At 35.9% G+C, this 18203-nt stretch overlaps 1 protein-coding gene across 1 annotated transcript in view; it reads left to right on the forward strand.

Moving 5' to 3' along the window:
* The window catches only part of ATRNL1 (attractin like 1), a 702872-nt gene that overhangs the window by 156534 nt on the left and 528135 nt on the right, over positions 1-18203 (forward strand). Inside the window, exon 18 of the mRNA XM_032609094.1 lies at positions 9843-10061. Coding sequence (XP_032464985.1) covers positions 9843-10061 — 219 coding nt within the window. The remainder of the gene's footprint in view (positions 1-9842; positions 10062-18203) is intronic.

An 18203-nucleotide genomic window follows, 5' to 3' on the forward strand; every position in this document is an offset into this window, starting at 1 on the left:
TGGATGCTGCTGGAAAAGATTAGTGGTGCTGATTAGGAAAAGGGTACAAAGGAGGCAATGTTCTGCTTCTAGGCTGCATGTAGGTACAGAGTATTCATTTAAAATAATTTATTAGTATCACATTTTTCTTTATGTACTTCTATGTATGTGTGTTATATTTCACAATACAAAAAGGCTAAAAGGTAGGGAAAAAGGAACTTGGAAAGTCTCCACGCTCTTAAACTTTTAAGAACTTTCTAAAAATTATTTAGAATTAAGTCTAAGTTGTCTTCTCCATTCACAAATCTTTCTTATATTCCATTCTTTTCATTTGTTCATCTTCTGGAACATAGTCTTAAGTAATTCTTTCCAAATAAATTTGTGACTAGTAAACTTTTTGAGTCTTTGCATGTCTAAAAGTGTATTTTTCATGTTCACTTGAATGATTAAATGCCTGGGTGTGGAGTTCTAAATAAGTTGTTTCCTTAGAAGGTCTAACATTCAGTGTTGTGGATAAGAATTTTCATGCCAATCTAATTTTCATTCTTTTGTGGGATATCTTTTTTTTTCCTTTCCTTGAGAGCTTTTAAGACTATTCTCTTTATCCTTGGTATTCAAAAATTTGCAGTTTATTTGAATTCAGTTTTACAGTAGTTGATGTGGATTTCAAAAATGGATTCTCATTCGCTCTTAATTTGGAGAGTAGTTTCCCGTCATCTGCTAAAAATGTTCCTTAATGTCAAATTATTTGTTTTCTTCTATTTACTCTTATTGGAAATCTTAAAATAGTCATTGGAATTTTTGGATATATATCAATATCTCTTGTTTTTGCCTTTTTTTATTGGATTATAGTTGATTTACAATATTGTGTTAGTTTCAGGTATATAGCAAAGTGATTCAGTTATATATATATATATTCTTTTTTTATATTATTTTCCATTATAGTTTATTATAAGATATTGAATATAGTTCCCTGTGCTGTATAGTAAATCCTTGTTGCTTATCTATTTTATGTATAGTAGTTTGTATCTGTTAATCCCATACTCCTAGTTTATTTCCCCCCACCCCCTCCTTTCCTCTTTGGTAACCGTAAGTTTGTTTTCTATGTCTGTGATTCTGTTTTGTATATAGATTCGTTTTTTTTAGATTCTACATATAAGTGATATCATATAATATTTGTCTTTCTCTGTCTGATTTAATATGATAATCTCTAGGTCCATCCATGTTGCTGCATATGGCAATATTTCATTCTTTATTTATGACACCACATCTTCTTAAGCCAGTCATCCAGTCATCTCTTTATGGGCACTTGGGTTTTTTCCATGTCTTAGCTGTTGTAAATAGTGTTGCTATGAACATTGGAATGCATGTATCTTTTCAGATTAGTATTTTTGTCTTTTCTGAGTATATGCCCAGGAGTGGGATTGCTGGATCATATGGTAGCTCTGTTTTTAGTTTTTAAGGAACCTCCATACTGTTTTCAATAGTGGCTGCACCAATTTACATTCCCGTCAACGGTGTAGGAGGGTTTCCTTTTCTCCACTCCGTCTCCAGCATTTATTATTTGTAGACTTTTTGATGATAACCTTTCTGACTGGTGTGAGGTAATACCTCATTGTGGCTTTGACTTGCATTTCTCTGATGATTAGTGATGTTGAGTATCTTTTCATGTGCCTTTTGGCCATCTCTATGTCTTCTTTGGAGACATGTCTATTTAGGTCTTATGCCCATTTTTTGATTGGGTTGTTTTTTTGTTATTGAGTTGTATGAGTTGTCTGTATATTTTAGATATTAACCCCTTGTTGGTCACATTGTTTGCACATATTTTCTCCCATTCCATAGGTTGTCTTTTCATTTTGTCAATGATTTCCTTTGCTGGGCAAAAGCTTTTAAGTTTGGCTAGGTCCTATTTGTTTATTTTTGCTTTTAATTCTTTTGCGCTGGGGGACTGACCTAAGAAAACATTGATATGATTTATGTCAGAGAATGTTTTGCCTATGTTCTCTTCTAGAAGTTTTATGGTGTCATGTTTATCTTTAGGTTTTTAAACCATTTTGAGTTTATTTTTATATGTGATGTGAGGGATTTTTCTAATTTCATGGATTTACATGTAGCTGTTCAGCTTTCCCAGCACCACTTGTTGAAGGGACTGTCTTTTCTCCATTGTGTATTCTTGACTCCTTTGTCGTAGATTAATTGGCTGTAGGTGTGTGAATTTATTTCTGGGCTCTCTATTCTGTTCCATTGATCCATATGTCTGTTTTTGTGCCAGTACCATGCTGTTTTGATTACTGTAGCTTTGTAGTATTGTCTGAAGTCTGAGAAGGTCATGCTTCCAGTTTTGTTCTTTTTCCTCAGGATTGCTTTGACAATTCTGGATCTTTTGTGGTTCAGTATGAATTTTAAGATAATTTGTTCTAGTTCTGTTAAAAATGCCATGCATATTTTGATAGGGATTGCATTAAATCTATAGATTGGTTTGGGTGGTGTGGTCATTTTAACAATATTAATTCTTCCAGTCTAAGGACATGGGATATCTTTTCACTTCTTTGAATCATCTTCAGTTTCCTTTTCAGTGTTCTATAGTTTTCAGTGTATAGGTCTTTCACCTCCTTGGTTAAGTTTATTCCTAGGTATTTTAGTTTCTTGATGTGATTTTAAACAAGATTGTTTTTTCACTTTCACTTTCTGATATTTCATTGTTAGTGTAAAGAAATGCAACAGATTTCTATATGTTACTCTTGTATCCTGCTTCCTTGCTGAATTCATTTATTAATTCTGATAGTCTTTGTATGGAGTCTTTAGGGTTCTCTCTATATAGCATATACTGTCATCTGCAAATAATGACAGTTTTATGTCTTTCTTTCCAATTCTTGTCTGATTGCTGTGGCTAGGGCTTCTAGTACTACGTTGAGTAGAAGTGGTGAAAGTGAGCATACTTGTCTTGTTCCTGAATTTAGTGAGAAGGCTTTCATCTTTTCAGCATTGAATATTATATTATTGAATATTGAATATTATTTTGGCTTTTGTTTGTTGTAAATGGCTCTTATTATGTTGGGATATGTTCTTTCTATACCCAGTTTAGTGAGAGTCTTTGTCATGAATTGATGTTGAATTTTATCAAATGCTTTTTCTGCGTGTAATGAAATGATCATGTGGTTTTTGTCTTTCCTTTTGTTGATTGGGTGTATCACATTGATTGACTTGTGTATGTTGAACCATCCTTGCCACCCTGGAATGAATCCAACTTGATCATGGTGTATGATTCGTTTTATGTATTGTTTGATTCAGTTTTCTATTTTTTTGAGGATTTTCTCATCTATAGTCATCAAAGATATTGGCCTGTAATTTTCTTTTTTTGTAATGTCTTTGTCTGGTTTTGGTATCAGAGTGATGGTGGCTTCACAGAATGACTTTGGGAATGTCCCTTCCCTTCATTCTTTTGGAATGGTTTGAGGAGGATGGGTATAAATTCTTCTTTGAATGTTTGGTAGACTTCCCCAGTGAAGCTGTCTGGTGCTGGACTTTAGTTTGCAGGGAGTTTTTGTTTTGTTTTGTTTTGTTTTGTTTTTACAGATTCTCTTTTACTTCTAGTGATCAGTCTATTCAAATTATCTGTTTCTTCTTGCCTCAAATTTGGTAGGCTGTGTATTTCTAGAAACTTTTCCATTTCATGTAGGGTGTCCAGTTTGTTGGCATATAACTCTTCATATTTTTATGCCTTTTTCTTTTATTCTCTTATGACTTTTTGTATTTCTGTAGTGTCAGTTGTTACTTCTCCCCTTTCACTTCTTATTTTGTTTATTTGGGTCCTCTCTCTTTTCTTACTGGTGAGCCTGGCTAGAGGTTTTCAATTTTATCTTTGTGAGAAACCAGCTGTTGGTTTTATTGATCTTTTCTATTGTTTTTTGATTTCTATTTTATTTATTTCCTCTCTGATCTTTATTTCCTTCCTTCTGCTGATTATAGGTTTTGTTTATTCTTCTTCTTCTAATTCTTTTAGGTGGTAGGTTAGGTTGTTTATTTGATATTTTTCTTGTGTCTTGAGGAAGGCCTGTATTGCTATGAACTTCCCTATTAGGACTGCTTTTGCTGCCTCTCATGGATTTTGTCAGTGTGTTTTTATTGTCATTTGTCTTGAGGTATTTTCTGATTTCCTCTTTGATTTCATCATTGACCCATTGGTTTTTTTAATAGCATGCTTTTTAGTCTTCGTGTGATCCTTTTCCCCCATTTTTCTTTCTGTGGTTGATTTCTAGTTTCATACCATTGTGGTCAGAAAAGATGCTTGAAATAATTTCTATCCTGTTAAATTTGTTGAGGCTTGTTTTGTATACTAGTATGTGGTCTATTCTAGAGAATGTTCTATGTGTGCTTGAAAAGAATGTGTATTTTGGTCTTTTTGGATGTAGTGTCCTGTAGATATCAATTAAGGCCAACTGTTCTATTGTGTCATTTAGGGTCTCTGTTACCTTATTGATTTTCTGTCTGGAAGATCTGTCCATTGATATCAGTGGGGTGTTAAAAATCTACCATCTTTATTTTTCTCTTACTTTCTGACTTTATGTCTCTTAGTATTTGTTTTATGTACTTAGGTGCTTGTATATTGGGTGCATATATGTATTAATGAGTATGATGTCCTCTTCTTGTATTGATCCCTTTGTCATTATATAGTGTCCTTCATTGTCTGTCTTTATGGACTTTCTTTTAAAGTATTTCTTGTCTGATGTGAGCATTGCTACCCCCACTTTCTTGTTGTTTCCATTTGCATGAAATATTTTTTTCCATCCCCTCACGTTCAATAAATATGTGTCTGTATGCCATAAAGTGAGTCTCTTGTAGGCAGCATATTGTAGGTTCTTGTTTTTTAATCCAATCTGCCATTCTGTGTCTGTTGATTGGAGTATTTATTCCATTGACATTTCAGCTAATTATTGATAAATATGTATTTATTGCCATTTTAAACCTTGTTTTCTAGTTGATTTTATAGTACTTCTGTGTTCATTTCTTCTTTATATTTTTCTATTTGTGATTTGATGGTTTCCTTTTGTATTATGTTGTTTCTTTTTCTTTTTTGTGAATCTACTGTATGTTTTTAATTTGTGATTATTCTGGTTTTGAAGTATGTTAACCCATAACTACATCTGTTTGCTTTAGACATAGTCATGTAAGTTCAAACACATTCTAAAAAATCTATAGTTTTGTACTCCCCTCCCCCACATTTTGTGATTTTGACGTTCTATCTTACATCTTCGTGTTTATCCGTTTGCTGTTAATTGTAGTTATAATCACTTCTAAAAATTTTTTTGATTGTTTTTAAATTTATGTACTGGCTTATTTAAGTGATCAATCCTGTTATATTTTTGTCTTTCCTATTGTGATTTTCCCTTTCCTATAGATTCTTGCTTCTTTTCTATTTAGAGAAGAGCTTTCAATATTTCTTTTAGGTTATGTTTAGTATTGCTATATTCTTCTTGTTTTTGCTTGTCTGGGAAACTCTTTATCTCTTCTTTTATTCTAAATGATAAACTTGCTGGGTAGAGTATCCTAGGTTGCTGGATTTTCCCTTGCAGGAAGTCCAGTTAGGTGGCAGCTGTCAGCACTGGTCTGTCTGCACAGATAGATAGGAAGCCAGCAGGTGCGTGCTCTTTCTGAGCAGAGTCCAGGCTCCTCCCAGCTTGCAGGGGGGCTTTTTAGGGCAAGGACCTGCCCATGTGTCCCTCCCTCCTTCACAGATTCCTCCCACAGGCCTCAGATCTGTCCTGATGCCTTTTTCTTTTTTCTGTCCTACCAAGTTACTTGGGGATCTTTCTTACAGCTTTGGTTGTATAAGAGATCTTCTGCCAGTTTCCAGTTAGTTTTCTGTGAAAACCGTTCCACCTGTAGATGTATTTTTGATGTGTTTGTAGGTGAGCTCCACTTTGTCATCTTGATCCACCTACAAGCTTAATATCTCTTAAATTCACTTGTACTTTCCATCTCTTTGTTTGCTAAGTGAGATTTAGATATTTTTCCTTTTTTATGGTTTTTAAAAATTTGGGGCTTTTTTTTTTTGTGGCACGCGGGCCTCTCACTGTTGTGGCCTCTCCGATTGCGGAGCACAGGCTCTGAACACGCAGGCTCTGCGGCCATGGCTCATGGGCCCAGCCGCTCCACAGCATGTGGGATCTTCCCGGACCGGGGCATGAACCCGTGTCCCGTGCATCGGCAGGCGGACTCTCAACCACTGCGCCACCAGGGAAGCCCAAATTTGGGGCTTTTTATCTATTCAGAATGAATTTTTTTGAGAACCCTCCACTGTAAAAATTGTAACTGCATTTTTTGAAGGGTAAATTTAAAATGATTAACTATTTGAACACAGGTATGAATTGCATTTTTACCACTGCTGAACTAACTGATGATAACTGCTGCTGGTGGGATTGTCAGGCTAGGCATGCACAGGTGACTTCTTCAGTCCTGCTTTGGCATCTCTTGTTTTTGATCTTTTGCTTCTTTTGTTTTCTTGATTGTTATAGAGGCTTATTTTCTACTTCTGCAGTTTGTTCCTTGAGCAGTTAGTCTAGTCTGCTGGATATTTCATTTCCATAGGTCTTTTCTTTCACTGTTATGTCTATTGTCACATTTGCCTTCCCTGTGGCTATATATATAGCTCATTTGAACTGATGATGTCTAATAGCAGTTATTTTTGTTCCATAGCTTTTAAAATTATATGCCCTATATATCCTTGTGAGGAAGAGGGGCATTTTACTTTGCCTCAAGGAGCCCTTGTGTTTTTTTGGAAATAGTATTTACCTGGCAGTGACCCACTCCTTATGGAAAACAAACTCCTTCTCTATTAACGTTTAATTCTTTTCCATGTTTTTAACCAACAAACATTGAAAGAAACTACTGTAAATAGGCTTTTAGTAATGTAGTAGTAGGTTGTGCGGGAGGGGAAGTATTCTACAGTCCTGTGATTAGGTCTCATTCTTTTGGTGAGCCTGTGCCCCATACTGTTCTGTGAACTTCACTTCACTAGTGGTACTCAGTCTTTTTTTCCACTCTTAGGTGGTACAGCATGGCTAGAGGGAGCTGGAGTTGTATATTTCTCTTCCCCCCACATGAAAGATTAGAGCAGGTTAGAGTTGGTTATTTCTCTTTAGCCAGGTCAGTTAGGCTCTGATAAAACCCCAGTAGTTTAGGCTCTGTTAAATTGTTTCTCCAGGCCTTGGTAAGAAAAACAGTGCTCTGGCATATCTCAAAATTGTTCCTTTTCCCCTCCCATGCTGGAATCACAAAGGGGTTTTTCTTTGATATTCACTGCGAGGACCTGTTAGAATTAATCTTTCAAAGAGCCAAAGATAAATAAAATAAAATAAAAATAATTGCTCTAATTACTTATAGCTCATACATAGTCTTCAGAATAGCCATAACTTACTCAAAATAGCACAGCCTCAAAAGCTTTCCTATATTATTGTTTTCCGTAAGAAAAGAAAAAACATTAGAGTCTCAGTTTTTTAGTCTCCATTACAAACTAAAGAATGAATATTCTGTTAATTTTTCAGCAATGCATGTTGCTCTCCACTCTTTTTTTTTTTCTGTATGCGGGCCTCTTGCTGTTGTGGCCTCTCCCATTGCGGAGCACAGGCTCCGGACGCGCAGGCTCAGTGGCCATGGCTCACGGGCTCAGCCACTCTGCGGCATGTGGGACTAAGGCACGAACCCGCAACCCCTGCATTGGCAGGTGGACTCTCAACCACTGCACCACCAGGGAAGCCCAACTCTCCACTCTTGAGTAATAACTAAACCAACATTTCCTTTTGTAATAGTTTCATACCTAAAATAAAACATAAGAGAATAGAACGTTGCTCTGAAGATGACATTTTGTAATTCATTATTAAAGCCTAAAGTCTAATAGATAAAGACACCATTAATAGTTTGTCATTCAGTCAGTGTAAGAAAGGCAGGATTCTTTCATCTAAGATTTACCCAGTTGTTTGAAAAGCAATAACAGGTATGTTGTGTTTGAAAATAGTTTAGGTTTAATTGTACATTATGCTTCTTCAAGACATTTGATTGGTTATCTTTCCTTAAAAAGGTAATCCTAAAATAAATTTTATTTTCCTAGGAGATATCTATAGACTATAAATATAAAGCCTAGATTTATTTTGGGTGCGACCTAGTAAAGATTTACTTCAATTCATCACATGATAGTAAATTAGAATGTCAAGATAGCATACCTAATTTGATATTTTACATTGTTCCCCATTGATTTCACAGCAACCCAATATAGTTTTGAAGACAATTAGAATAATCTAGTCAATGATACTGTGGGCTAGCTACAATCGCAGATAAAAGAGAAATATTTCACAGCAAAAAGTCTAGGGAGGAGTATGGTAATATATAAAATGTTCAGTTATCTAAGGATATTTTAAATGAAGTGCCATTTAACACCATTTACTGCTTAAAAAATTTCAAAAAGAAGTATGTTCATGTCACTGAATTATTTATCTACAGGGTTAACATTGACTTGTGTTCAATGACGCAAAGAATATTCTTCCTTTTAATTTTATTATTAAGGAAATATAGGAGATGGTACTCATTCTTCACTTTCTTATATCCGGTCTGTGAAATGCTCAGCACTGAAAAAATTCATAACAACAAATCATACTGCAATTGATGAATTCTTTAAACCAGTATTGTATTATCCCTGCACAGCTTACTATATTGAGTTCCTGATGTTCACTGAGAAGCTTGCACTATTCTTATTCGCAGCTTTCTGAGGAACATTTCTGTTTCCAGTAACATTAAAACACTGAGTGGCAGTTAAGTTATTACCACGACAGGAATGAAATTGAGACCCCCAGAAGTCTACCGTTTTTTTTTCCTCTGAGGTTTTTCTAGCATGCTATTAGAAGGCATCATTCATGGTACTTTGTACCTATGCACTATCTTATATGGATAAATAAGTCCCAAGACAAAGTGTACCTTTGCTAGCAAAACATCAGTGAAACTAATTTTAAAAAGTCTCAGCCTGATATAAGGTATTATGATTGTGAATTAAAAATCTGAAACATCATAGCAGCTATTATGACTATTATGGCAGACTGTAATATATTCATCCTTGGAAAAGACATCACAGTATTTGCAGGCTTAGTTGAGGCTCATAGTCTATACATCAGTTAAGCAAAAAAAGGTTGAGCTTCAGTGAGTGATTCTTGAGGTGGTATTCTGCAGCCCTGAAAGTCAGAGAGAGCCTGTCCTGCTGGTTGCCTGCTAAGGCAGAGTATCCAGTTTCCATATTCCCATTCAGTTTGGCTCTTTGAGTGAGGTTGCTGTTAAACATCACATGGCTGGCAAATGCTAGTATCTTGGACCCTTGGGAAGACCATTGTCCCTGAGAGGCAGTCCAGCTGGGTTCGGCTATCCCAGGGAGTGGGTAAGCATGACTTACACTGGACATTCACAGGAAGATGCAGATTTTTTCCTTGAAGGCCCTCCCTAGGCACAACAAGAACAACTAACATTGCTCTGTGTCACAGACAATGTTGTCTGTAGGCCCCAGGATCAGTTCCCGAAAGGTCTTAATACTGGCAAAGTTCTCAGGAGTGTTTAAAATGCTGACTTCGTTTTTCTCCCTGTCATGGTACCACACCTTTATTCACCCTCAAGTCAGTCCATTCATCTCCTCTTTGTTCATAATGTATGTTTTATTTGCTTTTGAAGTAATTACTGTCTCTTATTATTACATAAAATGTTTACGTTAACTATAGATGACTTTTTACTGTCTTTTTTCAGATCATATTTATTTTTCCATTAGCTTGCAATTCTATTTGAATATAAAGTCGTATAACATACTTGTTAATGATGTTCCTGCCATGCAGCTCAAAATTGTTCTGGATTGAGAACCTGTGGACAATGTTTGGAGCAGCCTGGTTGTGGCTGGTGCAACGATCCTAGTAATACAGGAAGAGGACACTGCATTGAAGGGTCTTCCCGGGGACCAATGAAGCTTGTTGGAATGCAAAATAATGAGATGGTTCTTGACACCAGTGTTTGTCCTAAAGAGAAGAACTATGAGTGGTCCTTTATCCAGTGTCCAGGTAATAAAAATGTGATGAAAGCAATTTTAGCTTCTGCTCAAGGACACCAAGAATTACTTTCCTTTCTTATAATAAAGATTTAGAAAAAAAAAACAATGAAAATAAGACTCAAATTTAAAGGATTAAAAAAATTCTTTCCTATATCCATGTTTGTTTTATAGGTGGCATTATGTTTGGAATCATTAAACAGGCTGACCAGATGCATGGTACATAATTGTTAGATTTGGTTTCATGTGAACTCTTAAAAGGAAAAAAAATATTGGTTTCATACCAAATTTCTGTACTGTAGTGTAGTCTTTTATTGTTTATAATATTATACTATCTTAGAATTCAAAGGCAGCTCAGGGGATCCAGTCAGGCTAAGTATGGGAATATTTTGTATAATATCCATGATGGAGTTATTTGACCCTTGGTATTTGGTACCATTCAATTTTGAAGGTCAGTAAAGTTTTTAGAGTTTTAAAAATAGGGAGTCTGTTCTTATATGGAATAAAATCAACCTTCTTGAAAAATTAATTTATTCAGTATATTTTTATTGAGTGCCTACTATGTGCAAAGAGTGTTTTACGTGCTAGAGACATAACAATGAAAAAAAGTAGACTAAAATCACTGCATTAATTGAGCCTGTATTCGAGTTGAAATTAATAAAATTAATTACACACACATATATACGTATATGAAGTTAGGTGGTGATAAGTGCTATTAAATAAAGCAAGGAAGGGGGATAAAGCTTGCAATTTAAAAGACTGGTAAGAGAAGATCTCACTTAGAAGTAATGGTTAATAAACACCTCAAGTAGATGAGGGCATGAATCATGCGGCTGTCTGGGGAAAGAGTGTTCCAGAAGACACAAAGACTTGGGTGAGATAGTTTATTTACGAGATGAACCTAGGAAGCACAATTGAGGGAACAGAGAGTTTCAAAGTCGGGAGAAAAACCAATAATATGTACATTATTAGGCTGACTACTTTACTGGGAAATTTGAGCTCAGATACACTAGGGACCTATGAAGAACTATGCAGAATGCTTCTCAGAGTTAACCCTCAGGGATTGGGGGTGGGGGTGGGGGTGGGGAATTTATCCACTAACTCTCTTCCATTGATGGTTGAGTGATGCCTCTGGGGGTATTGTACTTCTGAGCTGTGCCAGCATGTCTGATTAATAGCTTATCATGATACCAGTGAACATTCTGAGGCAAAAAGGTGGGGAGATACTGCAGAACTTGCTTTAGGTGCGGCGCTGACAGTGTGTTGCACTGAAACCAGATGGACTAAGGGAATGTGGTACTTCTACATAAACTTTGGAATATATGAAAACCAAGAAGAGGGACAAACTATTGATTCATACAACATGGCTGAATCTTAAATACCTTTTACTTAGTGAAAGAAGCCAGACCAAAAGGCTACATATTGCGCTATGGAAATGGAAAAGAGATCAGTTATTTGCCAGAAGTAGTAAAGGTAGGGATTGCCTTCAAGGGGACCTCATAATGGAATTTTTTGTGCTGTGGAACTCTTCTTTATGACACTGTGGTAGTTCATAATGACTCTGTGCATTTGTCAAACCATACTGTATACCACAAAGAAAGAACTTTCCTGACGGCAAATTAAACAAAAAACTCAACCAACATGTCAGGGGATCCCATAAGGGAATGCAAACTGTGAGAAATAAATTTAACTGTATTACAAATGCCATAACCTCATCAAAATAATGAGCTGACCTAAGTAACCTTGGAAAACAGCGTTTTGGCTGGATACTGTAAAACTAAAGAAAAAAACCTACATAAACATTATATTCTGATTGGTAAATTTGTTTCTCACATAGTACAGATTAACAATTCTAACAATACTTTATATGTTTAGTAGGTTTGGACAAATATATAAATTAATTGTGTTTAATGTGAGCCAGGTTTCCCACGGTCACAGAAAGACATAGACATAGAGAATGGACTTGAGGACACGGGGTGGGAGGGGGAAGTTGGGGCAAAGTGAGAGTAGCATTGACATATATACACTACCGAATGTAAAATAGTTAGCTAGTGGGAAACAGCAGCATAGCACAGGGAGATCAGCTCTGTGCTTTGTGATGACCCATAAGGAGGATGCGAGGGAGGCTCAAGAGGGAGGGGATATGGGGGCGTGTGTATGCATATGGCTGATTCACTTTGTTGTACAACAGAAGCTAACACAGTGTTGTGAAGCAATTATACTCCAATGAAGGTCTATTAAAAAACATGCGAAGAGTAAAGACTATAAAGAACCCTGTGGGGAATTCCCGGGCGGTCCAGTGGTTAGGACTCCGAGCTTCCACTGCAGGGGCCACGGATTTGATCGCTGGTTGGGGAACTAAGATGCCACGTGCCGTGCGGCATGGCCAAAAGGAAAAAAAAAAGAAAGAAAAAAGAATCCTGGTATTGGTTTAGAGTATAAGCATGAATTCAAGTTTATTTTAATATTTAATATATATATACGCAGAGGTATATATACATATATTTTCTAGCTCAGTTCTCTAAGAGGGCCTGGAAGCCATGATGGCCCAGTAGCAATGAGCACATTCAGTGCCCACAATCCTGGTTTCTAAATACCATTTTCCGATGAAAGGAACCAGGACTCCCTGGAGTAATGGCTGGTTCTAGGGCTGGGGCAGGGAGAACACAGGTGAACCTGAAGTATTGTTTAATGCCAGAAAGTAAGAAAGTGCTCAAAACAAAATAAAGGAGGATGGGAGCATGTCAAAGGGACACAGCCAACCAGAAAGAGTTCTTAATGGGTCAAATCTGGGCAAAAAATAATGATTGTGTTGGATTGTAACCCAAAGAACAGAATACATATCCATGTGATTTAAGTGATTGAATAGATAATAAATGGGTGAGAATAGATAAATATTCCTTACAGAAAATTCCAAATAATAAATGTTAGAATGAATGAGGGAAATAAAAAATTGCTGTTAGAACCCCACAGTAATAAGTGCCGTAAGAATAGTCTTCTTAAGAATGTTCAAATTAGTGGGTAAAACTTTAAGGAGAAAAAATATATTTGTGAAGCTTCCAAATATCTTCCTCAAAAATATTTATTAATTACTGTTGTGGTTTGAACGTATGTCCACAAGTACCTTGACACTCATTCCCCTAGGAAGTGGAGCTTAATTTCTCTCCCCTTGAGTGTGAGTTGGACATGGTGACTCCTAGTGAATAGAGTGTAGATGTGGAAAAACTGTAACTTTACAGTGGAGGATGTAAGGCAACATCACCATAAACAAGTGATCAAGGTTAACAACACCAGTAATAAGTCATGTTAATATCACATACCCCCTGATATGATGTGGTGAGAAGGGCACCTCACTTCTGTGATATTCTTCCCCCAAATCTATAACCTGGTTTAGTCATCAGAAAACATCAGACAAAATAACATTGAAGGACATTTTACAAAATACTTGACCAGCCCTCTAGAAAAGAATCTGCTTCCAAGCTTGTTCACATGTTGGCACAATTCAGTGCCTTGCAATTGTAGGGCTGAGGTGACTGTTTTCTAGTTGGCTGTCAGCCAGTGACCACTTCGGCTCTGAAAGAAGGCTCACATTCTCTCCCTCATCCCCCTTCCGTCTCCAGAAGTCGCATTGTAGAGTCTCGACAACTGAAATGGGATCACTTACACTTTGAATCTCCTTCAGGTAGAGACTAATGCCTTTTAAGGGATCATCTGACTGAGTCCATCCAGGATGATGTCCCTTTCTCAAAGCCAACTGTGCCATGTAACAACCTAATCATCAGAATGACTATCCCATCATATGTTCAGGTCCCTACCACACTCAGGAGGAGGTCATTGATGTTTGATTAAATACCTGAGGTACTATAACCCAGCTTCATCAACACATAAGACTAACCATCATAGCATACAGTTAACCCATTTATAGTGTATAACTCAGTGGTTTTTAGTATATTCAGAGTTATACAACCATCACTACAGTCAGTTTAAAAACACTTTTATCATCTTTTAAAGAAACCTTGTACTTATTAGCAGTCATGGCCTGTTTAACCACCCCCCCACCCTTGTCAGCTATGGATTTACATATCCTGAAGATTTTATATAAATTGAGTCATATAATTGTAGTCTTCTTTTACTGGCTTCTTTCACACCGCATAGTGTTTTCAAGGTTTATCCGTGTTGTGGCATATAGCAGTGCTTCATTTCTTTTTATTACCAAATAATATTCCATTGTATGACTATACTACATTTTGTTTATTCATTCATCATTTGATGAACATTTGAGTGTTTCTAATTTCTGGTTTTTAAAATAATGCATCTATGAATATTCATGTACAAGTTTATGTGTGGACATATTTTCATTACCTTGGAAATGGAATACCTAGGTCATATGGTAACCATGTTTAACCTTTTGAGGAACTGCCTGACTGTTTCAAAGCCGCTGTGTTATTTTACATTTCCACCAGCAGTGCATGAGGGTTACAGTTACTCTACATCCTTGCCAACATTGCTTATTTCACATCGTTTTTTTTAAAAATAGATCTTTATTGGAGTATAATTGCTTCACAATATGTGTTAGCTTCTGTTGCACAACAAAGTGAATTAGCCATATGCATACACACGTCCCCATATCCCCTCCCTCTTGAGCCTCCCTCGCATCCTCCTTATGGGTCATCACAAAGCACAGAGCTGATCTCCCTGTGCTATGCGGCTGCTTCCCACTAGCTAACTATTTTACATTCGGTAGTGTATATATGTCGATGCTACTCTCACTTTGCCCCAGCTTCCCGCTCCCACTCCATGTCCTCAAGTCCATTCTCTATGTCTACATCTTTATTCCTGCCTTGCAACTAGGTTCATTAGCACCATTGTTTGTTTGTTTGTTTTTAGATTCCATATATATGTGTTAGCATACTGTATTTATTTTTTTCTTTCTGATTTACTTCACTCTCTGTGACAGACTCAAGGTCCATCCACCTCACTACAAGTAACTCAATTTTGTTTCTTTTTATCACTTAGTAATTCCATTCACATCGTTTTGATTGTAGTCATCCTTGTGGGTGTGAAGTAGTATCTCATTGTGGTTTTGATTTGCAGTCATTTGGTGGCTAATGACGTTGAACATCTTTTCATGTGTTTATTAGCTATTAGTATTTCTTCTTTTGAGAAATGTCTATTGGATTCTTTGCACATTGTTTAATTGGGGTATTTGTCTTTTTATTATTGAACTGTGAGTGTTCTTTATATATTCTGAATATGTCCCTTACTAAAGATTGATTTGCAATTATTTTCACCCATTCTGTGGGTTGTCTTTCACTTTCTTGATAGTGCCCTTTGAAGCACAAAAGTTTTTTTTTTTTTAATAAATTTATTTATTTATTTTTGGCTGTGTTGGGTCTTCATTGCTACGCGAGGGCTTTCTCTAGTTGTGGCGAGTGGGAGCTACACTTCCTTGCGGTACGCGGGCTTCTCTTTGCAGTGGCTTCTCTTGTTCAGGAGCATGGGCTCTAGGCGTGCGGGCTTCAGTAGTTGTGGCATGCGGGCTCAGTAGTTGTGGCTTGCAGACTCTAGAGTGCAGGCTCACTAGTTGTGGCACATGGGCTTAGTTGCTCTGCAGCATGTGGGATCTTCCTGGACCAGGGATCGAACCCGTGTCCCCTGCACTGGCAGGTGGATTCTTAACCACTGTGCCATCGGGGAAGTCCCCACCAAAGTTTTAAATTTTCATGTTTTATCTATTTTTTCTATTCTTTCTTGTGCTATTGGTTTCATGCCTGTGAAATCATATATAATAAAAGATCCCAAAGGTTTTCACCTATGTTTTCTCTTCAGGCTTTAGTAGTTTTAGCTCTTACATTTAGGTCTTTGATCTGTTTTGAGTTAATTTTTGTGTGTGGTGTGAGATAGGGATCCAGCTTAATTCTTTTGTTCATGGCTATAAGCACCATTTGTTGAAAAGACGGTTTTTTCCTTATTAAATTTATTTTAAATATTGTATATATTTTTTCATCTTAGAAATTGAATTTTAGTAATTTTTATATTTTCCATTTTTCTCCTTATGTTGATATTTTACTCTGTATTCTCGAGTATATGGAGCATACTTTTAATAGCTGTTTTAAAAATCCTTCTCTACTCATCCCAATTGGTATGCCATTTCTTTCTCTGTTTCTATTGGCATGCGTATATATATATATATATATATATATATATATATTTTTTTTTTTTTTTTTTTTAACTGATTATGAATCAAAATTTCCAGGTTGGTTATTTTTGGTGGTATTATCCTGGACATTGTGATTTTTTTCTAGCTTATTCAGTTTTGTTCTATTTCTTTAAGTGTGTTGGACTTTATTCTGGCATTCAGTTGTGTTACTTCAAAAATTGTTTTTAATATTTGTCATGGCCTGTACATAGCAGCCCTAAGTTCAGTGCTAATTTATTTCCACTACTAAGACAGTGCCTTTCTGTGTTCTGCATACAATGCTCTTTGTATTAAGAGGTCTCTCCACGTTGACTCTTGGGAGTATAAGCTATTCCTAGTCCTACGTGAATTCCTGACATTGTTTTACTTACTGTTTTTGGATAGTTCTTTCTCCAGCTTCATAGAGTTTCACACTGTGTTCAATTCATTATTTAACCAAAGATTCAAGGGGACCTGTCTATAGATTGCTGTGTGCAACTCTCTCTTCTCTAGTATTTTGCCCCACATAGCCTAACCACCATGGCCTCCCTGAACTTTGCTCTTTGTTTCCTCAACTAAACGAGGGTTTGGCTTTTCCTCCCTGGGCTGCATCCTCAAATCTGCCTCCAGATAGCAAGCCAGGGCAGTCATATTTTCTTCTTTTTCTCAGGGATGCCATTCCTGAGCTGCCTGTTATACTTGAAAGTAGTTGTTTCGTATATTTTGTTCAGTTTTCTTATGTTTACACTAGAGGTCAGTTCTTACAGCAGTTAAACCTTCATGGGCAGAAGTGGAAATCTTCTGTCTATGTGTTTTTATTTACAGTGAATCTCTTGTAAGCAGCATAAATGTCTTGTTTTTTATTGTTGTTGTTGATGTGTTTTTAAAATCTATTCGATAATCCCTGTCTTTTATCAAATTGTTTAGTCAATTTAGATTTAATATAATATTGGTAATATTGAATTTAGTCCTACCATCATGGTATCAATTAAAAAATTTCCTTTATTTTTTTCTCTGTTGTTTGTTCCTCCTTTTGCCTTTTTTTAGATTAATTGAGTGTTTTTAAAGTCCACTTTTATCACTTTTATTGGAATTTTAGCTATACCTCTTTTGTGTTTTTTTTAGTGACTGCTGTAGTGATTGTAATAGTCATCTTTATCTTATCACAGTCTACCTTGAATCAATATTATACTACTTCATGTATAAGGTAAGAATATTACAAAAGTGTAATTCCATTTGCTCTTTTCCTGTCCTTTGTGTGATTACTGCCATATATTTTACTTCTATATATGTTATTAACCACACATTACATTATATTTTTTACTTTAAAAAGACAATTTTCTTATAAAGAAATCATAATAATAAAAATATCTTTCTATTTACCCATGTATTGACCATTTTCTGTGATCTTCATTTTTCCCTATTGATCTGAATTTCCTTTTGCTATAACATTTCTTTAGCTTGATGAACTTTATGTAACATTTTAAAGTAGTGTGTTTCTCAATTGGGCTATAAATTAGCTTTTATACATCTGAAAATGTTTTTATTGTGTATGTGTGTGTCTTCATATTTGAAGGATATTTTTACTGGTAATAGCATTCTAAGTTGACAGATATATTTTTTCAATAATTTGAAGATGTAATTTCCTTTTCTTCTGGCTTCTACTTTCTCTTAAGAATTCCTCTGTCAGTTTTATTGATTCTCCTTCGAAAGCAGTGTGTCTTTTTCTTCCCTCTGACCTTTTAAAATATATTTTTTTCTTAGGTTTTGGATGTCAGCAATTTTAGTGTGATGTACCTAAGTATCATCTTTTTTAAATTGTGACATGTGTTTTTCATCATGTTTGTAAAGTTTTCTGCCATTATCTCTTCAAGTATTGCATCTGTCCCATTGTGTCACTCTAGCCTGTATTTCTAAAAGTTTGATTTACTTATGTTAGGCTTTTTCACCATGTTCCTAAGTTTTCTTATTGTCTTG

This window comes from Phocoena sinus, chromosome 16, assembly GCF_008692025.1.
Source record: "Phocoena sinus isolate mPhoSin1 chromosome 16, mPhoSin1.pri, whole genome shotgun sequence".
In the NCBI taxonomy this organism is placed as follows: Eukaryota; Metazoa; Chordata; class Mammalia; order Artiodactyla; family Phocoenidae; genus Phocoena; species Phocoena sinus.